At 38.6% G+C, this 23,838-nt stretch overlaps 1 protein-coding gene across 4 annotated transcripts in view; it reads left to right on the forward strand.

Moving 5' to 3' along the window:
- LOC148362938 (patatin-like phospholipase domain-containing protein 2) overlaps positions 1-23,784 on the forward strand; it is a 29,881-nt gene extending 6,097 nt beyond the window's left edge. For 2 of the 4 annotated variants that reach the window (XM_088340526.1, XM_088340527.1), the window contains exons 4-8: positions 16,625-16,834; positions 18,109-18,169; positions 18,236-18,343; positions 20,536-20,647; positions 21,283-22,162. In XM_088340526.1, the coding sequence (XP_088196652.1) occupies positions 16,625-16,834; positions 18,109-18,169; positions 18,236-18,343; positions 20,536-20,647; positions 21,283-21,766 (975 nt within the window). In that variant the 3' untranslated portion in view covers positions 21,767-22,162. Of the gene's footprint in view, positions 1-16,550; positions 16,835-18,108; positions 18,170-18,235; positions 18,344-20,535; positions 20,648-21,282; positions 22,163-22,215 lie in introns of those variants that run through there. The other 2 variants (XM_088340528.1, XM_088340529.1) reach the window with 2 other exon arrangements.
- The last annotated feature ends 54 nt before the right edge of the window (positions 23,785-23,838 follow it).

The raw sequence follows: 23,838 nt of genomic DNA on the forward strand, positions 1-23,838 counted from the left end.
CTGTAGTGGGTTGTACCTAATTCACCCATGGAACCATTGTTTAATGTGTAGTTTTTGTAAGATGCCCTTCACAACCTTTAGAACAAACAAATTTATCTGATATAAAGTCAAAGGTATTTCCCTGTTACCTATTCTCCTTTCCTCTGGAGACACAATCACCGATTTCCTGGAAAGCAGATTCAAAATACAATTTTAGCAGTATTTCTGTGTTAAAAATAAAATAATTCACAATCCAAACGTATCAATATTCCTCAGATTTGTAAACACTACGTCAATCAACAAGATTCTAGCGTGATTCAAAGCAGATTTGTGTTGTTAGTTATCACCGCCCTGTCGACGGCCTTGGCCGTCTGGCTCAGTCCATCGTGACGTTCCACTCGCAATCCGCTGCAGGAATGTGCGCATGAGCATTATCAGTGCCACACTGACCTTGGCGCCCAGTTGTCTACCTCTTTCTCCTCGAAACTGGCTGCAATCAGTTCAGATTGCCACCTGCTCACTGTTTGAGGACAGCCTGGATGTGCTCCAGTGTCCCCACGACCCTGCTGTAGACAAGCGGCGCAGACAACGGATGAGTGAACGTCTTTGTTTGTTTTTTGCCATCTTCAGCCCTTTTCAACAATCGGGTGTTACCAATGAGCAAACGTTACTGCTTTTATATTTAATATTAAAAAGAGGTAATTATATAATAAAAATAAATACAAGTAAAAGTGTCCTAAACGTTTGTTAAAGACCCTTTTGAAATGTAATATTTATTTGACTGTTTATGCAAATTATATTCTGTATTTTTGTAAAAAAGGAAATAAAATATCTTATTTTGTACACGGGTGATTTGTACGACGCTGCGCGGAGGAGAACCTTTGATGTTTTTGTCTTTTTTGTTTTTTCTTTTGTTTGGCGTTGGGTGTGGAGTTATGGATGCATGGATGAATGATGGAGTGACTGCTTCTTGGTTTTTGTGGGTTATTAGCGCAAACCGTTGGTTCTTTTGGTCTTTTTTCTTTTTTGTTTTTTGTTTTTTACCCCCCTCCTTACCCCCACCACTCTGTCTATCTCCGTGTGAGTTGAGCTCGACCGTGTGTATTATTTTCCCTTTACTTTATGTGACGTTATGTTAAGTGGTGTCATAAAAATAAAAAATGGAGGGATTACTTAATTCGTCAAGTCAAGTGCTCCGTTTGCGTGCGGCCTTTTGATTTGTGAGATCTTGTTCCGATAAACGTAATAAGTATAGTTTGGGTAAATTGAGGAAACAATTTGGCAAGCATTTTCAAAAGACAATGAGGGGCAGATTACTCGATCTTGAGGAAGACCATGACAAATTTAAGAATTTAATTGCTTAGGTGATCTCTTCATGGTCATTTAACCTAGACTAAACACCCGAGTTTGTAAACATAACCGATTTAACAGGATTCAGAAGTCAGACGGACTGTTGAAAAGGGCTGAAGATGGCAAAAAACAAACAAAGACGTTCACTCATCCGTTGTCTGCGCCGCTTGTCTACAGCAGGGTCGTGGGGACACTGGAGCACATCCAGGCTGTCCTCAAACAGTGAGCAGGTGGCAATCTGAACTGATTGCAGCCAGTTTCGAGGAGAAAGAGGTAGACAACTGGGCGCCAAGGTCAGTGTGGCACTGATAATGCTCATGCGCACATTCCTGCAGCGGATTGCGAGTGGAACGTCACGATGGACTGAGCCAGACGGCCAAGGCCGTCGACAGGGCGGTGATAACTAACAACACAAATCTGCTTTGAATCACGCTAGAATCTTGTTGATTGACGTAGTGTTTACAAATCTGAGGAATATTGATACGTTTGGATTGTGAATTATTTTATTTTTAACACAGAAATACTGCTAAAATTGTATTTTGAATCTGCTTTCCAGGAAATCGGTGATTGTGTCTCCAGAGGAAAGGAGAATAGGTAACAGGGAAATACCTTTGACTTTATATCAGATAAATTTGTTTGTTCTAAAGGTTGTGAAGGGCATCTTACAAAAACTACACATTAAACAATGGTTCCATGGGTGAATTAGGTACAACCCACTACAGTACTTTCATTTATAGATAAACTCTTCTGCCATAACAAAGACATTAGAGGTATGTTCTAATGAGTTACTTTTCAAATTTCATGAACAAATAATTGTATCATGACCAAATGAAAAGTAACTCATTAGAACATACCTCTAATGTCTTTGTTATGGCAGAAGAGTTTATCTATAAATGAAAGTACTGTAGTGGGTTGTACCTAATTCACCCATGGAACCATTGTTTAATGTGTAGTTTTTGTAAGATGCCCTTCACAACCTTTAGAACAAACAAATTTATCTGATATAAAGTCAAAGGTATTTCCCTGTTACCTATTCTCCTTTCCTCTGGAGACACAATCACCGATTTCCTGGAAAGCAGATTCAAAATACAATTTTAGCAGTATTTCTGTGTTAAAAATAAAATAATTCACAATCCAAACGTATCAATATTCCTCAGATTTGTAAACACTACGTCAATCAACAAGATTCTAGCGTGATTCAAAGCAGATTTGTGTTGTTAGTTATCACCGCCCTGTCGACGGCCTTGGCCGTCTGGCTCAGTCCATCGTGACGTTCCACTCGCAATCCGCTGCAGGAATGTGCGCATGAGCATTATCAGTGCCACACTGACCTTGGCGCCCAGTTGTCTACCTCTTTCTCCTCGAAACTGGCTGCAATCAGTTCAGATTGCCACCTGCTCACTGTTTGAGGACAGCCTGGATGTGCTCCAGTGTCCCCACGACCCTGCTGTAGACAAGCGGCGCAGACAACGGATGAGTGAACGTCTTTGTTTGTTTTTTGCCATCTTCAGCCCTTTTCAACAGTCCGTCTGACTTCTGAATCCTGTTAAATCGGTTATGTTTACAAACTCGGGTGTTTAGTCTAGGTTAAATGACCATGAAGAGATCACCTAAGCAATTAAATTCTTAAATTTGTCATGGTCTTCCTCAAGATCGAGTAATCTGCCCCTCATTGTCTTTTGAAAATGCTTGCCAAATTGTTTCCTCAATTTACCCAAACTATACTTATTACGTTTATCGGAACAAGATCTCACAAATCAAAAGGCCGCACGCAAACGGAGCACTTGACTTGACGAATTAAGTAATCCCTCCATTTTTTATTTTTATGACACCACTTAACATAACGTCACATAAAGTAAAGGGAAAATAATACACACGGTCGAGCTCAACTCACACGGAGATAGACAGAGTGGTGGGGGTAAGGAGGGGGGTAAAAAACAAAAAACAAAAAAGAAAAAAGACCAAAAGAACCAACGGTTTGCGCTAATAACCCACAAAAACCAAGAAGCAGTCACTCCATCATTCATCCATGCATCCATAACTCCACACCCAACGCCAAACAAAAGAAAAAACAAAAAAGACAAAAACATCAAAGGTTCTCCTCCGCGCAGCGTCGTACAAATCACCCGTGTACAAAATAAGATATTTTATTTCCTTTTTTACAAAAATACAGAATATAATTTGCATAAACAGTCAAATAAATATTACATTTCAAAAGGGTCTTTAACAAACGTTTAGGACACTTTTACTTGTATTTATTTTTATTATATAATTACCTCTTTTTAATATTAAATATAAAAGCAGTAACGTTTGCTCATTGGTAACATTTTTTTTTTTTTAATGACTGTTATTATTTAAATAAAGAGAAATCACATTTAAGCAAGCGATGTTATCTGCCATTGAAATAAAAATCACTCAGCGAAGCCCACGACCCTGAGATTAAGAGTCTCATGCTCCACCGACTGAGCTAGCCGGGCGGGGGAGAACACACATCCACAGACAGAAACACACACGCACAGTTCTCGCTAGCTGGCACACACCAACATTCCCGAATGAGACATCTCCCACACCAAAACATGTCATCAATTCCCACACATTCTTTGTATCGCCTGTTCTATGCGAAAGTATTTTAATAATAAAACATCGATTACTGCTCATTTTTTAACGTCGGTCTAATAAAATCAGATTTTAGAAAATGGCGATCTCCCACGCACCACACTTTTTATTAAGTCAAGGTTACATGTCGGACTCCCAAATCATAAATCCACTAGGGAAACAAATAAATATTTCCCGTATCAACCATATATAGACCGTCTATTTTGAACTGTCACTAGCCAATGACGACGTCTTATCACAGCTTTACACAGATCTCAAGACAATCATAAATTATATCTAAACCGACGCCGCTGCACACCATTTTATCCAGGTAAAATTAGCCTTACTTAGTCTTTAACGCAGCCATGTCTCTTAACTAACAGGGTTCCTGAGCATCGAACTCCCGTTTAGACAACAAAATCTCAACACAGTTCACATATCACATCCGCTCGAACTTGGGCCAGACTACGGATGGAGAAATTCACATGCATGCATTTAATTTAGCTCCGAGATTCTGGCTCCTGTCTCTCCACAAATATCTCGACAAGCAAACTGAAATAAGGAGATAAAAAACATTCCTTACCTCAGTCGCTGGTGCGAGACCGATGAGACAATGAGAAGTTTTCCTCCCTTTTCGGTTTTATTTGATTAGTGGGTCAATTCACGTTGTGGCGCCATTGATTCAATATAAGGGGGGGGTTAGTGCATGGGTCAGATGTTTGGAGTGTTTTGTAGTTGCTCAAGTGGCGGCCCCTTATAGGGACCTCCCAGATGCGGTGCTGTTCTGCCTGTTACAAGGACATGATTCGACCAAAGTGAAATTACCTGAAAATTAGGTGGGGGTCTGGGGGGTGCGGGCCCCCAACTGGGTCCAGGGCAGTGCCCCGGTGGGGGGACTAGTGGGGCGAAGTCCCCCCCGGAGCTCATGGGTTTTCCGTGTTTTTAAAGTACTTTCAATGCATTCAGATGACAAAGAAATAGACAAAACAACAGCATCAATTTTCAATGTATTTTTGAACTATCCCATGTAAAATTAGTTTAAGTCAACTCAAAATCAGTCACATTAAAAAACATTGGACTACCTTTGCTTTTAAAAACTATCACTGAGTGGGTGATTTATACGACGCTGTGCGGAGGAGAACCTTTGATGTTTTTGTCTTTTCTGTTTTTGTTTTGTTTGGCGTTGGGTGTGGAGTTATGGATGCATGGATGAATGATGGAGTGACTGCTTCTTGGTTTTTGTGGGTTATTAGCGCAAACCGTTGGTTCTTTTTGTCTTTTTTGTTTTTTGTTTTTTGTTTTTTACCCCCCTCCTTACCCCCACCACTCTGTCTATCTCCGTGTGAGTTGAGCTCAACCGTGTGTATTGTTTTCCCTTTACTTTATGTAACGTTATGTTTGGTGGTGTCATAAAAATAAAAAAATGGAGGGATTACTTAATTCGTCAAGTCAAGTGCTCCGTTTGCGTGTGGCCTTTTGATTTGTGAGATCTTGTTCCGATAAACGTAATCAGTATATGGCAAGCATTTTCAAAATACAATGAAGAGCAGATTACTTGATCTTGAGGAAGACCATGAAAAATTTAAGAATTTAATTGCTAAGGTGATGTCTTCATTCATTCATTCAGTCATTTAACCTAGACTAAACATCCGAGTTTGTAAACATGACCGATTTAACAGGATTTGGAAGTCAGACGATCGTTGAAAGGGCCGAAGATGGACAGAAAAACGAGCAAAGAACAAACAAAGACGTTCACTAATCCATTGTCTGGCCGCTTGTCTACAGAAGGGTCGTGGGGACACTGGAGCACATCCAGGCTTTCCTCAAACAGTGCTGATTGCAGCCAGTTACGAGGGGAAAAAGGTAGACAGCTGAGCACCAAGGTCAGTTTGGTACTGATAAGCTCACGAAAACATTTCGGCGGCAGACTGCGAGTGAACGTCACAATGGACTGAGCCAGACGGCCAAGGCCGTCGACAGGGCGGTGATAACTAACAACACAAATCTGCTTTGAATCACGCTAGAATCTTGTTGATTGACGTAGTGTTTACAAATCTGAGGAATATTGATACGTTTGGATTGTGAATTATTTTATTTTTAACACAGAAATACTGCTAAAATTGTATTTTGAATCTGCTTTCCAGGAAATCGGTGATTGTGTCTCCAGAGGAAAGGAGAATAGGTAACAGGGAAATACCTTTGACTTTATATCAGATAAATTTGTTTGTTCTAAAGGTTGTGAAGGGCATCTTACAAAAACTACACATTAAACAATGGTTCCATGGGTGAATTAGGTACAACCCACTACAGTACTTTCATTTATAGATAAACTCTTCTGCCATAGCAAAGACATTAGAGGTATCTTCTAATAAGTTACTTTTCATTTGGTCATGATACAATTATTTGTTCATGAAATTTGAACTCTTCAACATGATTTATGTGTTAACTTAGTAATCGCATGAGTTAGATATTATGACATTCTCAGTGATAGTTTTTAAAAGCAAAGGTAGTCCAATGTTTTTTAAGGTGACTGATTTTGAGTTGACTTAAACTGTAATTTCTATGGGATAGTTCGAACTACATTGAAAATTGATGTTGTTGTTTTGTCTATTTCTTTGTCATCTGAATGCATTGAAAGTACTTAAAAACACGGAAAACCCATGAGCTCCGGGGGGGACTTCGCCCCACTTGTCCCCCCACCGGGGCACTGCCCTGGACCCAGTTGGGGGCCCGCGCCCCCCAGACCCCCACCTAATTTTCAGGTAATTTCACTTTGTTCGAAAACATATCCCTGTAACAGGCAGACCAGCACCGCATCTGGGCCACTTGAGCAACTACAAAACACTACAAACTGAACTGAGAGACTGAATGTGACAATTGACGGCTGTCATCTACTAGCTGGTTAAGAGACAGGAGTCCAAGGTCGAACAACCATTTGAAAAGACGTCCCAGGGGATCTCGTGTACATCAAGGTCGACGAAAGAGGAACCATCCGAGGCGTGAGGGACCGTACACCGTCGTGAGGGCAACGCTGGCCGCAGTCCAGGTCGAGGGCTCACGCTGCCACCCAGGGGTCATCATTAATTGATTTTTGGAAGAAAAATAATATTTAAGTGCGAAAAAATTAAAATTATTTTTTTTTGCGGCAAGGCCAATTGATGGGTATTTATTGGATTTCTAGCCATTAATTGGTAATTTAATGGTATACTAGCCGTGTCAATGTGGTCGAACAAACTGGTCCTTTAATCTTTACTTTTAGTACAAAAAATATCTTCTGAGTTATTGGTGATCACATCAGCTACCGTCATGTTGGGGCTTGTTTTATAATTATAATTTGTCGATTCCTCCTAAATTAATATGCGAATTGACGGAACACTAACTGAGGTTAGATGAACAGTGAATGATAGAACATTCACGCCAACATTATCATGCGCAGTAAGACACCTTAGTAATGAGAGGTTTTGCTATTTATTACACATTCATTTATGAACAAAATGTGTACAACATAGAAACATCGGATATAGTGAAAATGTTAGAGATTTTCATTAGATGAAACGATGTGGGAAACAAATTCGCTGTCCCAGAAGCGGTTGTTAGAAAACAAAAAAAGTTGGGCTTTTAGGCAATTTGTTGACAAGGTTGAATTTCATTTCTCATAAAAAGCTGGGCCTTATAATGGGGGAAACACGGTAGCTTACGCGTATACATGCACTGTCCCGATTGTGCGTGTATGTGCCCTTGACCGCATACGAAATGCTCGCGCGGCGAGAAAATTTGCACGTTTGTTGACGCAATCGACTAACAAAAAACCCGAATAATTTCGCAATTAATGGGTCGCAAACTCGCAATAATTGCTAATTATTTAAATTTTGCAGTAAATGGATTTATGAATTTAAGCAACCATTCCATTAATTTTTCGCAATTAATGGCATTAATTTTTCACCAATCATTTATTGCTGACCCCTGCTGCCACCGTCAACGAGACCAAGCAAGATCAACAGGACAGTAACGTTCAAATTAGGAAAACAAGATGTGGGTGACAAAGCTGTGTGTGATAATAAATTGTCTGATATGATTGTTACTAGGAGCAGAGCTCGAGAAATCGCAGCGGCGAATGGAAATTGCGGTTCCGAAAGTGCAACCGGAGATCCGAAAAGCGACGCTGACGACCATGACGCATCCTAGAGACAGCGACCCGGTTAAGTGTGACACTACTGTATAACATGCCAAAACGGTTGGTGATTTGGAAAGTACAAGTACACTTTACCTCATGAAGGGCTCACTGGCCCTGAGGTAGATAAGCTCTAAAGTACCAAAATCAAAAACATTACAGGAAAAAAGAAAAATGTGAGATGTGACGAAAATGTGTAAAATATAATTTTTAGAATATGGTTTCATAAGAGACATGCACTCGAAATTTTTTAAAGGGACAGTGTGTATAAATTGACCGCAAGAAGTCTTTGCACTGTGGAGTGCAACCAAAATAAAAGTGCTTAACAGGATAATAAAGGGGGGTCACAGCACCCACATAAGCACTATTTTTCACTGCCTCTAGGTGATGCTCATGTTATGTTATGGAAAACTCCAGTAACTCCAGTTTACAATCGCGTAGTCATTACAGCAGTACCTGTTTTGGATATAAATTGCTAAAAATACTTTATAAAAAAGCTAATTAAACGATTTAGGTTCACTATCAAGACATTTCTAATAAAAACTCGCAGGATAAAACCTTAACCGACAACGAACGTTTTATCCAGAAGCTGTAGCAAAGAGACTCAAACGTTTAGATTGGGTAAGTGTAAAGAAATAAAGACATGACATGCGCATTTTGCTCCATTGCACAGCGCCCGTGCTAAAAGTAAATACGTAAGTATCTTCAGTTGTAGGAATTTTTGACATTTTCACAAAATAACTTGGCTTGCATCAGGATTTGGATCAATAATTTGAGACAAAATGACCCTTAGCACTCATAAGTGTCGGCAGGAGTCAGTCGAATTTTAAGTCACTTAACACTCAAAACGTTACACGGTAAAAATTAAAATCGCTGAAGGAAAGTACCGTAGAAATACTACGACAGTAATACGGTAATAGAGAAATGCCCCTAGAGGTATACTAAACAGTATCACAAAACTAACGATTCAATATAGTACTTTAAAACAAAGACATAGTACACTACATCAATTAAAAATAAGTAACTACAGAACTAAATACCAAGTTAAGTGCAAGAAAAGCATTTATGAGAGGGCTCTCTTCAATAAATTGAGGAAAGAGCCGTTTTGTCCAATGAAAAAGACGGACTTAACCAATTACCAACAACAATGACGTAATCTCGAAGCGACGAGATCTCGTTAGCTAAGATCGGCGTGCAGAAAAATAAAATCTCATACAGCAAAACCAAGAATCTTTGTTAAAGAGGAATTAAATGATAATGAAAATTTACAGGAAATGGTTGCGTCCCCAACATAGATGATGCGTCTGGGACACAGGAACAGGGTGAACTGTGAACACTGAGTGTATACTAGATAATTATACAGAATAGTTTAAAAAGAAAGAATGTTTAAGTAACAAAACTATTCATCTCTCGTTGAATATGCGAATGTAAAAAGGGTAAGAACTTTTAAGACGTGTAGTTTTGCTAAAGCAGAGGCGTGTAAAACAAAGAAGACGACTGGAAACCATCCATAATTTTAGTGTCCATCTTTTCGTTGGTTATAAACGGACATATTCAAAAGAGGCGTAATACATAAAAAGATTGTTTCCTTAGTTTTTCTCATATTCAATAATAGATTACTAGTGGTGTGAATGATTTCGAATTATCAAAAATTGAAAGAAGTTTGAAGATGACGACATAGTATCACAGGGAAGAAAATTGGAGACTAGAAATCATTAATAACGTAGCTGAAGCTATTCCAGTCACTGAATGAAATATTTCTTTTAAAAAAGAAAAGAAAAAGAAAAACAAAGGGAACTAAGACAGTTGAGTAAAAACGAAGATTGTTGCGCGGAATAAAAGATTAAAATAGTAATATAAAATAAATACGATTCAACAAGGTAATTCATAAGTGACAAGTAGGTATTGCTTTATATCGAATCAACAATAAGAGATTATGATTACAGAGGGATGAAAAGACAACTAGAAATTTTTGACATTGAGTTCGAGTTGGCAGTTTTTTAGGACAATTGATTCCACACTGAATTTTGGCCGGACTAGTACATTAGAGAGAAAGAAAATGAGAAAGTGCAAAAGAGAGGGTGGGACGAAAGGAAGAGAGGGAAAGATTGTATAAATACAGCGATTGTGAGAGCCACATCAAGTTGACATATTTCAGCCTACAGCTTGTTTTTCTCTTGCGCTTCACTAAGTGTTGTCGCTGGCCGGATTCAATCCCCCCTGGTGCTGATAACGCCAAGGTCGCGGGCCGCCTGTTTGCACTAAAACATCTCAGTACGTAAGCACGATAAAACTTAACGAGACTCTAAGTGCCCCTGAATTCCACAAAAAGTTAACCTAGTATATTTTATGCTTTAATTCTGAAAGAAAAGAAAAAGAAACACTAAGACAATATACAACATAAGTTATTTAAATAAGGATAATTTGCTGAAAATTGGGTATGAAAAACTTGCGACGAAAGTATGAAAGACAACACATTATGTAGTGTTTTTGGAGTTCCTCAGGGTATTGGAAGGCACTACATATATGCGCATCATTTATGATAAGAAGGAATATAACTTTACGGACATAGTTACAAAACGGGTGCACATATTGTAACTGACAATTAAATTTGGCATGACACTCCATCTTCAAAGTTAGGTAAAGGAACGGAAAAGATAAGGTTATAGTTATAATTAATACAATATGTACACAAGAATGTGCATTTAAAATGTTACATACGGTTGAGGTTTGTGTAAATATGCATTTGGTGAAAAATAGTCAATATAGTGCAAAAGAAAGTTGTACACAGTTGTACCTCTACTTATACGTTTAATTGGTTCTAGCAGTAAATATGAAATGATGAAACTATTGTAAATCGAAACACATTATCAATTTGAATCAATTGGATTGAAACGGGATTAGTCCGTTCCGAAAGCAAACGAACCTTGTTGAGTCAACTGCAATTGCCCTGAAGGTATACTGATGTTCAGTAGGGGTTCGTACGTAAACAAAATCTAAAATTCTATGTTTTAAAACTAACAATATAAATGTGTTAGAATAGCCAAGCCCAAGTCCAGACATAAATAGTGTTTGTGGAAAGATCTGAAAAATGATGTACCCAAACGATCACCGTCGTACCTTTGGGAACTGGGGAGCGGTTTTGTAAGGAACAATGGAAAAAATAACAAGGAACAAAGGGCTAATATTTCAGTTTGATGTGCAAAGCTTACACAAAGTAAATAAACAGGAATTAAATATAATGAAATACAACATCATAATTGTAAATGAGAAAAACTGGATGTGTCCCTAGGCCGTGACGACAAAAGTTTGCCCACCATTGACTTAAAACTATTGTCTTTGGGACGAGAGACTGGTGGTTAATTGCGCTTTTAATGACTGATTTTTTTTTAGGTTCTTTTAAGAAGCAGAATGTTGGAAAAATTTTAAGCTGATTGTAGGCGATGATGAAATAGGTTGGTAAATTCTCTATAGAGCGTGACGTCTCGTTTGGTTTCATGTTATAGTCGTCATAGTTCCATTCCACTCCTTGTAGTTATTAGTATCGATACGACGACACACACACACACACACACACACACTGCTGTCGTCTTAATAAAACTGAATCGACTCTGCACCACACAACACAGTGGCCACGATCACACTCTCAGTCCACTCTTGGCGCCCATACTCAGTCATCCCTCTCCTCAAAGCGCCCTAAACCTTGCTTCCTTGATTGAGTAGAAGGACGTGTATAAATAGTGCAATTTGCGATAGAAGACAAGTTTGAATTACTGAAATTCCGGGTATCATGGGATGAGTCAGAGAAACGTGCAACCAGTCGGAGTGCCGACGGCCTACCAGAAACCAAATATGTTAACGACAGTACAGACTAAAGTGACGGATAATAGGGTAAACCTTAATGTGACGGTACAGGCGAGAAGAGTTCCGACGACCAAAGTCCAGGGAAACCTACACCCACGGCGGCAGCACTAAAGAGTGAGGTTACAACGCCGACAGCCAAAAATGAGTGCACGGCCAGTACGTAAAATTCGGGAAATTGTGTAGAAGAGGAAAACCGTAACCCTAACTCGGTAGTTGTGTAGGCGCATGGTCTCAATGTGCACTGACTTAATTTGACTAAACAACTTAAATTTTTGTGGGCCATTTGTCTTGTCATATGTTTTATGTTTGTTCAATGTTGTAAACGTTTGTATTCTTTCCTGTATTCTCTTTTTTCTTTGTCTTATGTTTGTCTTGCGCTCGCGTTTAAGCGGCCCACGTAACTGAAAAGGAAAAATAGAAAAATACGAAGGAAAATTGCCGCGGACGAGAGCGCGTGCGTTTTTAACAAAGAAGAAAAAGGATGCGAATTTAAGTGCACAATGCAACGACAGATACGTTTTATTTTCAACAGTAAGACCGTTTAAAAATATTGTTTTTGGGTGGAACCGAGAGCACATCGCGTCAGGAATCGAAAATGTTCGTTTTTTGGGAAATCAGTGTTTGACGCTAAGGGTGTACGACATAACGCCTACGGGCCTAAGGGGTTCCAATAAATATTTTTCACGGTCCAAATTTTTTCTGTTTTTTCAATTGGAAAACGATAAATTCAGAAGTGGTAAGTTTGGAAAAGTTGTGTTTGAGTTATTTCAGATTCATAGAGGTAATGCCAAAACCACACCATAGAAAGATGGAATAGTGACAGAAAATGAATTAAAATGTTTCGTTTTCAGTAAAAATTGGATAATAAAGGAATGTGAAGATGATGAAGAATCCAATTGAGTGGAATAAATGGAGTAATTTGAGAATGAAAAGCATTGTTGTACGAGAGTAGTGGAAAAGCGTGAGTAAATACTTTTTTTCATTGAATATGGAGGAAATATTCATTGAATTGAATACAAATGAGTAAGATGAATCGCTGTAGATCAATGCACGTCGTTTTCAAATGAAGTAGGTGAAGCTAGGATAGTAGATTTAATTGGTTTGGAAAAAATAAATAAATGAATTGAAAGATTAAGTGAGATGGTTATATGTCAATTTCCCATTAAACTAGTGGGCTAAAAAGCATGTGTTAGGGGGCGTAGGAGAAGGGAAAGTTATGTAGAAAATGGTTTGTTGGCAGAGCAAGTAAGGAAGTTACAAATACAGAAAGATAAGAGTTAGCAAAGGAAGAAATAAAAAGGCGAAAAGAAAGTAGGCGTTGAGGAAAAGAGAAGAGAGGGATATACAAGTGGTAAAGGAAGAAATGAAAAGGGGAAAAAGCAATTAAATGAAATATCTTTGTTGACAATTGGCCGGAGTAAAGAAAACATATGTATGTGGACGGGTATGGCTAAATAACATCGGACAACCGAGAGTAATTCCAGAGTAATTTATAGCTAGCAATGAAATTAAGTCTGGATTAGGATCGGTGTTTATCTGGATAACTCAGAATAAGAACGCAAAATGGATTAACTACATTTATTACAACCAACAACGTTTATTGATTACATTAACGAGGCCTTTAGTGCAGTAGGAGAGCAATTACATGAGACATCTAGGATGGCCTGGCAGAATCATCAGGCCCTCGATTTTCTCTTGGCCAGTAAAGGAGGCGTGTGTCATATGATAAAGGAGGAAGGCTGTACGTATATACCTTTAAATTCATCCGAAGCAGGAAGCTTCACAAAAGCACTGACTGTTATGTCAGTGAGTTGAGCAATGAAGTGACAGTAAATACTGAAAAGAACAGTATCTCTTGATTGGTACTGGGGTAGTATGTTAGCGAAGGGGGGAAATTTCCGTACTAACTATCGTAATAATTATGTGTTTGTTGTGTTTCTGCGCCATACCTATTCTTAAAAGAGTAATTCTTAAGACTTTTGGAGAACAAATGACAGTAGTAGCTAATACTTGAGTGGCAAGAAGCTCAATGAGCACAGTTAGTGATTAAATATCCAAGCCTATTCCTGTGTGAGGAAGAACAGATGACTCAACTAAATTCAAAACCTTGAATTTTACCAACGACAATGACGACTTTTCGCCTTTTTACTTCTTCCTTTGCTAACTCTTATCTTTCTGTTTTTGTAACTTCCTTACTTGCTCTGCCAACAAACCATTTTCTACATAACTTTCCCTTCTCCTACGCCCCCTAACACATGCTTTTTAGCCCACTAGTTTAATGGGAAATTGACATATAACCATCTCACTTAATCTTTCAATTCATTTATTTATTTTTTCCAAACCAATTAAATCTGCTATCCTAGCTCCACCTACTTCATTTGAAAACGACGTGCATTGATCTACAACGATTCATCTTACTCATTTGTATTCCATTCAATGAATATTTCCTCCATATTCAATGAAAAAAAGTATTTACTCACGCTTTTCCACTACTCTCGTACAACAATGCTTTTCATTCTCAAATTACTCCATTTATTCCACTCAATTGGATTCTTCATCATCTTCACATTCCTTTATTTTCAAATTTTTACTGAAAACGAAACATTTTAATTCATTTTCTGTCACTATTCCATCTTTCTATGGTGTGGTTTTGGCATTACCTCTATGAATCTGAAATAACTCTACATAATTATCTAAACTTACCACTCCTAAATTTATCGTTTTCCAATTGAAAAAACAGAAAAAATTTGGACCGTAAAAAATATTTATTGGAACCCCTTAGGCCCCTATGCGTTATGTTGTACACCCTTTGCGTCAAACGCTGATTTCCCAGAAAACGAACGTTTTCGATTCCTGACGCGATGTGCTCTCGGTTTGACCCAAAAACAATATTTTTAAACGGTCTTACTGTTGATAACAAAACGTTTCTGTCGTTGCATTGTGCACTTAAATTCGCATCCTTTTTCTTCTTTGTTAAAAACGCACGCGCTCTCGTCCGCGGCAATTTTCCTTCGTATTTTTCTATTTTTCCTTTTCAGTTACGTGGGCCGCTTAAACGCGAGCGCAAGACAAACATAAGACAAAGAAAAAAGAGAATACAGGAAAGAATACAAACGTTTACAACATTGAACAAACATAAAACATATGACAAGACAAATGGCCCACAAAAATTTAAGTTGTTTAGTCAAATTAAGTCAGTGCACATTGAGACCATGCGCCTACACAACTACCGAGTTAGGGTTACGGTTTTCCTCTTCTACACAATTTCCCGAATTTTACGTACTGGCCGTGCACTCATTTTTGGCTGTCGGCGTTGTAACCTCACTCTTTAGTGCTGCCGCCGTGGGTGTAGGTTTCCCTGGACTTTGGTCGTCGGAACTCTTCTCGCCTGTACCGTCACATTAAGGTTTACCCTATTATCCGTCACTTTAGTCTGTACTGTCGTTAACATATTTGGTTTCTGGTAGGCCGTCGGCACTCCGACTGGTTGCACGTTTCTCTGACTCATCCCATGATACCCGGAATTTCAGTAATTCAAACTTGTCTTCTATCGCAAATTGCACTATTTATACACGTCCTTCTACTCAATCAAGGAAGCAAGGTTTAGGGCGCTTTGAGGAGAGGGATGACTGAGTATGGGCGCCAAGAGTGGACTGAGAGTGTGATCGTGGCCACTGTGTTGTGTGGTGCAGAGTCGATTCAGTTTTATTAAGACGACAGCAGTGTGTGTGTGTGTGTGTGTGTGTGTCGTCGTATCGATACTAATAACTACAAGGAGTGGAATGGAACTATGACGACTATAACATGAAACCAAACGAGACGTCACGCTCTATAGAGAATTTACCAACCTATTTCATCATCGCCTACAATCAGCTTAAAATTTTTCCAACATTCTGCTTCTTAAAAGAACCTAAAAAAAAATCAGTCATTAAAAGCGCAATTAACCACCAGTCTCTCGTCCCAAAGACAATAGTTTTAAGTCAATGGTGGGCAAACTTTTGTCGTCACGGCCTAGGGACACATCCAGTTTTTCTCATTTACAATTATGATGTTGTATTTCATTATATTTAATTCCTGTTTATTTACTTTGTGTAAGCTTTGCACATCAAACTGAAATATTAGCCCTTTGTTCCTTGTTATTTTTTCCATTGTTCCTTACAAAACCGCTCCCCAGTTCCCAAAGGTACGACGGTGATCGTTTGGGTACATCATTTTTCAGATCTTTCCACAAACACTATTTATGTCTGGACTTGGGCTTGGCTATTCTAACACATTTATATTGTTAGTTTTAAAACATAGAATTTTAGATTTTGTTTACGTACGAACCCCTACTGAACATCAGTATACCTTCAGGGCAATTGCAGTTGACTCAACAAGGTTCGTTTGCTTTCGGAACGGACTAATCCCGTTTCAATCCAATTGATTCAAATTGATAATGTGTTTCGATTTACAATAGTTTCATCATTTCATATTTACTGCTAGAACCAATTAAACGTATAAGTAGAGGTACAACTGTGTACAACTTTCTTTTGCACTATATTGTTTCTACATGTGTGCGAATGCAAATGCAAGTGTATTTGCCACAACATACCCCGTCTAAAAAACCGACTCTAAATACTAGTTTTTTCCTCTTATGACAAATGAACACTCGGTATTTAATCTTAGCTATACATGGACGGAGCCCTGAGCAACAACGTGCCCATGTGGGAGTATCCCAACACGATTACCCTGGCCCCCTTTTGCAGCGAGAACGACATCAGCCCAGAAGATGGCGCTTGGAGCGCTATCTCCGTCTACTGCAATAATCTGAGTATACAGGTTACCGCTCAAAATATGCAACGGATTTACACCTCGTTTCTGCCGCCGGCACTAGAGGTTAGAGTTTTTTTCTGCAGAAATTTTGATTTAAAAAAAAAAAAAAAGTTATGGAGGCAGGGGAACCGATCTTCTTTCAGAAGTTGCTGCCGGAACGTCTTTACAGCTGTAAATGTTCCCTCTTTACTCTTCTTTTTCGCTCTGTTTTATTTATTTCCCTCTTTTTCTGTCCTTTTGTGATTTTTCTTTATTTTTTCTCTCATTATATTTCTGGGTTTCTTCCTCTCTTTCCTTTTGTTTCTCTCTTTCTTTGCCTTTTTTCCTCTCTTGCAAACTGTCAATCTCTCTTCATTTCTCTCTCTCTCTCTCTCTCTCTCTCTCTTTCGATTTCTCTTTCTTTCTCCCTCTTTCTGGGTTTCTCCCAACCTCTCACATTCTCTCTCACTTTCTTTCTTCTTTTTGTCTTTAATTCTTTCACCTTTCTCTCTCTTTTTTCTCTCGCTCTTTTTCCTTTGAGCGCTCTCTTTCTCACTTTTCTTTATTCTTTTTCCCTATTTCTTTATCTCTCTCTTCCCCTATGACTTTTTCTCTCTCTTTCTTTCTCTCTCACTCTTTCTGTCTTTCTCTATTTTTTCTCAATCTCTCTTTATCTTTTTCTTCCTTTCTTTCTTTCTTTTTTTCTTTCTTTCTGTCCGTCCGATCATCCGTCTTTCTTTCTTTTCACTTTCTCACTTTCTTTCGGTCTCTCTCTCTCTCTCTCTCTTTTATTTATTTCGCTCTCACTCTCTCTTTTCTTTCTTTATTTTGTTCTTTCTTTCTTTCTCTTTCTTTCTCACTTTCTTTATTTGTTTCCCACTTTCTTTCACTCTCTCCTTCTCTTTCTTTCTTTCTCTCTCTTTTTTCTTTCTCTCTTTCTTTGTTTCTTTCTCTCCTTCTTGCTCTCCATCTCTCTCTTTTTCCTCCCTCTCTTTCGCTCTGTTTTAACATATCAACCGTGTGGCCCCAGGGCTCAAATGAGATTGACACCACCGCATTCGACTCTCGCTTTACTGCATGCATAGTTTATGATGTTTCATATGAGGCACTCGGATTTGTAATCCTGCCCACATTTGACTTTTGTTTATTGATGTATTCTATTTAACACCAGTTGGCCTCCAATTTTCTCTACGTTCCACTCTTACAATGCCAAGGCAGCACTGAAAATTCGACTTTTGTTGATGTTTGACTCTGTTTGACTCACATCGATGCTTGAATTATGGATTCCACCGTCTCTGTTTTGCTGATTTTTCGTCCATTTTTGACTTTTGAGACATGTCCCCATTTTACTCACACAGGAGCTGGCGCTTATCTTCCATGATGGTTACCAGGATGCTCTTCGCTTTCTGAGACAAGGAGGTAAAAACATTATTAATACTGACTTTTTTTTATCTTCATGTTTACCATCAAGAATAAATATTCCAGATCCGCTCGACACAACTATCCAGGAAGAGCCGGGCGATATTAAAAAAGCATCTTTGCAGGGACAACATTGGTGGCTAGAACAAAACGTCCCACCGAACATCAAGAGAGGTGAAGCTATCTAATATTTATGGAAGAAAAATGTAAAAAGAACATGTTGATACTGTGTATTTGGATCAACACATAGAATCCAAATGTATGAAAAATAAATATTGTCTATATTAGGGGTTTCAAATTCAGAGATTACAGCTTGAGCCCCCTGCCCTAATATGAAAGTTAAAGGGACAGTGTTTTGTCAAGGTTAAAACTCGAGATTGTATTGGGATGAAGAACAGAACACACTGAGTCGGAGATTTAGGTTTACGATAGCCCTTCCATCGGAGGCGCGCGCTTCCAGGATCGGCTCAGGAAGGAAAACACACTCTGCCTATGGCTACAGGCTCATTTTTTGGAAAACAGAAGAATGAAACAACACATCTAATTGGTTTAAACAAGATTACATGAACACAGGAAATGAATCTGATTGGTTTAGACAGGAATCACATGTTTAAATGCAGTGTATAATGTTGGTCACTAGATGGCGTGCGAGTATAATAAATGAGCAATAAGGATGATGAAACTTTGTAACACAATGCGTCTTTGTAAATGTAGGGAGGCAAGCTCTCGAGCAGACTTCTCGGCACTAAAGTGAAGGCCATCTTGATTAACAGTTAGCGGGCCCTAAGAGGATATAATTGTTGTAAGAATACAAACAGCACCTGGATATAATCTTGGGTGTTGTTAATCCACTTTAGAGGATAACATCATACAAAGGCAAATTCCCTTACAGTGTATTATTTTACCAGAAGATGAAGCTGTATTCTGTCGTGCCACCGAAAACAAGTGGTAAAAACACAACTGGAGAGGACAAAATATGGAGACTCAAAGTGACCAAAAGACACCGTATTAATTTGAAAAGAGAAACAAGAACATAGAAAATACTAAAAAAAAATGAAAAAAGGACAAGAAGAGAAAAAAACAAAAAAGAAAAATGAAAAAGAAAAAAAAGCACAAAATGGTAAAACTAAAAAAAAGGAAAATGGATAAAACAAAAGAAAAAAAGAGAAATAAGATTTAATTTTTTTGGTCTTGTCTTTATTCTTTTCTTTCTTTTTTCTACATTTTCCTTTTTTGCTTTCCTTTCTCTTACTTTTTTTAATTGCTGTTTTCCTTTTTGTTGCCCCTTTTTCTTATTTCTTCTTCCCAATTTTTTTCCTTTTCTCAAAAAAATCAAATTTCCCTTCTTTTTGTCTTTCTTTGAGATAGGTTGGGTAAAAAACACATGCAAAATGCTTTTTGCCCACTTTCAGTCTCTGTTGTTTGTAGTCCTCCTTGGACTTATTTTTGTTTCCACTACACATTACAGCGACATTTAGTGGATAAATATAAAACACTGTCCCTTTAAGAACAGCGGAATGTTTCTATCATCGCTGTTTTTTGTTGTAAAACCCGTTTGGCCCGACATTACCCTTGTTTCAGCGGCCCCCAACTCAATTGAGTTTGAGACCCCTGCTTAAATCTATCTATCTATCTATCTATCTATCTATCTATCTATCTATCTATCTATCTATCTATCTATCTATCTGCAGCAGAGATGTCAAACTCATTTTAACTCTGGGGCCACACGATAGAACAAACATTCTGTCGGGGGCCAGGCTAGTAGATTAAAGAGAAAGAAAAGAGATAAAGAAATAAGAGAAATAGGGAGGGAAAAAGAGAGAGGGAGAGAGCATGAGAAACATAAGATAAAAAGTCATGAGAGAGGGGGAAAAGAAAGGGAGAGGAAGAAAGAAATCCAAAGAGAAATAGAAAGACAAAAGGAGAGAAAAGAGAAAAGAAAGTGCAAAGGGTATGAAGAGAGAAAGAGAGAAAATGAAAAAAGGAAGTTAGAGCAAAAGAGGTTAAAAGACACGGAGAGAGAAAAGGACAAAGAGCAACAAAGGACGAGAAAAAGAGACACAGAGAGTGAAAGAGACAGAGTGAGAGAAAAGGGGTGGAAAAGAGAGAGAGAGAGAGAGAGAGAAATACAAGTACAGTGTCCTGCAGCTTGTTTTTCTCTTGCGCTTCTCTGAGTGTTGTCTCGCGGGCCAGATTCAATCCCTTAGCGGGCCTGATCTGGCCCGCGGGCCGCCTGTTTGACACCTGTGATCTACAGTACCTACAGTATCTATCCATCTATCTATCTATATCTATCTATCTATCTACAATACCTACAGTATCTTTCTATTTATCTATATAAATAAAACAAATCATATTTTGTGCAGCGTGCAGGGAAGATGCCATCGGAAGCCAGGCCTTGCGTCTAGTCGAATTGTTATACTACATGCTGACTCCCTTGGTGCTTGCATTGAAGTTCATCTTTTTCCTTTCAAAGAGGTAAGGATGACAAGTTCTTGTCTTTCATACAGATCCATGGCTCACCGACCTCTTTGAACCTAAAAAGGACTTTATAGTCAATGTTTAGCGTAAAGTTTGCTATGCATTTCGAAAATAACTTCTCATGTTGTTAATAAGTTATTACAAGGTTTTAAATATCAAAGGTAATGACTACTCAAACATCAAACTAGTAAGTCAAATTTCCCAGAAAATTACAATCGAAAATATGTTAAGATCATTAGCATTTTTTTAAGATCCTGTTGCGTATTCCCATTTACAAATAACGTTTTTTTTTTAAATGCTGTTTTCAATAAAAGTGTGATAAAGAGATCAATAGCATATTTTTGATTTGGTATTGGGTATTACTATTTCACTTTTTTATGCTATTCTTAGTTTGTATATTAAGTGTATTAGTATCTTTTTATTTTCATTTCATTTTCCATTTCTATTTATATTAAACTGTTTTTCCCCCTCGCTTTTGTCACTTTTTAGTGCTATATTTAATTTTTATATAAAGATCATTAGCATTTTTTGATACCCTGTGTCATGATTACCGATGTGAATCACCTGTGCCCGCTCTTTTGGCACCAACTGCCGCGGGTTCTGATTGGCTCCCTGTTCCTATTCAAACCCAGTCGTGTCAATCACCTACTGTCAGTCCGTCTGCGAACCTCTGTGTATACAAGCCAAGCCTTTTTCGACCCTGACTCCCGCCTGTCCTGCTTTTGCTCCCGTTTGTCTACGACTACGACCTGTTTTGTCCCCGACCACGTCTGCTCTCCTGTCCCGGCTTACGACCTATTTTTGATCCCGACTACGTCTACTCTCCCATCCTGGCTACGACTCTTTTCCGACCCCGACCACGCCTTGGTCTCCCGGCCCCAGCTACCGACCAGTTTTTCCTTCCTTGACACCGCCATCGCTCGCTATGGAAGATCCACTTCTGTGTTCGGATCACAGTCCGAGTCAGACTTGCTTCCTGCGTCCAGCGAACACCGTTTCTTTCGGGAAAAAAACCTTTTGGTGAACGTTACGCAATTGGGTCCGGTTTCTGCTCTGGTCTTGACACCCTGTTGCCTATTCCCATCTACTAAAAACTGTCTTTTAAAAATAAAATAAAATGCTATTTTTTGTAAAAGTTAGTATATAAGCTCATTTGCATTTCTATAATTTCCTTTCAGGTATTTCTATCTACATTTACAGTAACTGCCTGTTTTCCTCTTTTGTCACATTGATTCAATGCCATTTTAGTGCAACTTTGATCGTCATTTGCATCTTTTTGATTTCTTCTTTAGAATACCTGTTTGCATTCAACTCGCTTTTCAAACTGTTTTTTCGTCACTTTTTAAAATAATTTAAAATGAAAGTTTGTTGATAAAATCTTGAGCATCTTTTCTATTTCCTGTTTAGCTTTCCCCCCCCCAAATGTAATATGATTTTTTATTACTATTTTTTCACTGCTTTAAATACAATTTTTGTTTTTTTAATTGGGTCATTCTATTATCTAACTGTACTTCACGCTAAATTTATGCACTGTTTTTTTTTTAAATGTATGTTTCCTCTTTCAGTGTGTCAACAAAGAAGAAAAGCAAAAGATCCAACTCGGACTTTGAAAGAAATGGAAAGAAATATTAACAAATAGCGTGAAGCTGAGAGATACTTTTTTGTTACTGATTGGCACTAAAGTGCTATTAGTTTGAAATGTATTTTTATCAAAACAAATGTTTGTGTTATTACTATGTTGTTACTGTGTTATTATGTTAATATCAGGTTGTATTTATTGTAAGTGGGGTTCGAAAAGGCTAAGTCAAACACTGAAACGTACTTATAGAGCAAATCAGCCCAGCACAAAATTGACTTCCACCTTCTTTTGTTTCGGGTGGCTCACTTTCAAATGGATGGAACGACAGCGTCCCCTTTTGGACAGTTCCCGGTCGTACTAATTTACCATGTACCATTATGAAATCTGATAACATGAAGTCTCATCTCATCTCATCAGCCGTACCGCTTATCCTCATTAGGGTCGCGGGGGGGCTGGAGCCCATCCCAGCCATCTCCGGGCAGTGGACACCCTGAACTGGTTGCCAGCCAATCGCAGGGCACACAAGGACAGACAACTCATTCGCTCATTCACACCTAGGGACAATTTGGACCGGCCAATCCACCTGAAATGCATGTCTTTGGAATGTGGGAGGAAACCGGAGTGCCCGGAGGTAACCCACGCAAGCACGGGGAGAACATACAAACTCCGCACAGGAAGTCTGGAGATGGATTTGAACCCACGACAGGTTCTCATGACATGAACTGTGCCGCACAAGCGCTAACCACTGCGCCGCCGTGCTGCCCGATAACGTGAAGTTTTGAATGTAATTAAAACATCCAAGGCTATGTCTTGATAAAATAATGTCCTCACTGTACGTAATTATGTCGCATTCTCAAGTACAAAACATTACGCAAACTTCTCACTTCTTGGGCTTTCGAACAAGTCTAGCAACTTCAAACACCGTCATCCGATCCTGGTGGTCTCGGATATCTGAGACCGCGTCCCTGGTCTATATAAAAAGAGGAGCTGATAGCTCATTCTCTTTTTTTCTCCTCCCTGCCTCATTTAATACTGACCACTTGACACGGTCGTGTGGGTCAGCACTGCGGCCTTGAAATAAGCACGTAGGCCATACGTTGTGACCATGCGGTGCACGAGACCAAATCTCTTCACAACAAGTCAGAGGACTGTTTCAGATTCAACAGCATGTTTGCTGGTTCTTGGGAATGAGCATTCTTTTCGGTATAAAGTAATCTCCCCAAATCGACGAGCATTATAGCGGGAAACTTCGACTTTCAGCGATCGAAAACTCCCATAATCTCCGGCGCCTTTCCCTCCCTTTTTATCCCCTATCATGAATTCTCTGTGTTAATAAATTGTTTGTTCTATTTCCATCGGCCGTGTTCATTGAATATATTTTTTGGGGATTAGTAATTCATATCAGAACTCAAAGTAATATCGTAATTTAAATTTTCATCAGTGAAGGAAATTCTAGCATCCTTCAGTGAAAAAAAAAGATTTATGGTGGAGCACAAGCAACACCGAAAGGCAAATTGATTTACTGAATGCAGTAAAGAATAATTCGTTTCCATCCTAACGATTTTCAAAATGTAAAACTAGAAAAATCCCTCCAAGAAATACAATTTCC

The sequence above is a fragment of the Urocampus carinirostris genome, chromosome 7 (assembly GCF_059441175.1).
Source record: "Urocampus carinirostris isolate Australia breed hairy pipefish chromosome 7, RoL_Ucar_1.0, whole genome shotgun sequence".
Classification (NCBI taxonomy): Eukaryota; Metazoa; Chordata; class Actinopteri; order Syngnathiformes; family Syngnathidae; genus Urocampus; species Urocampus carinirostris.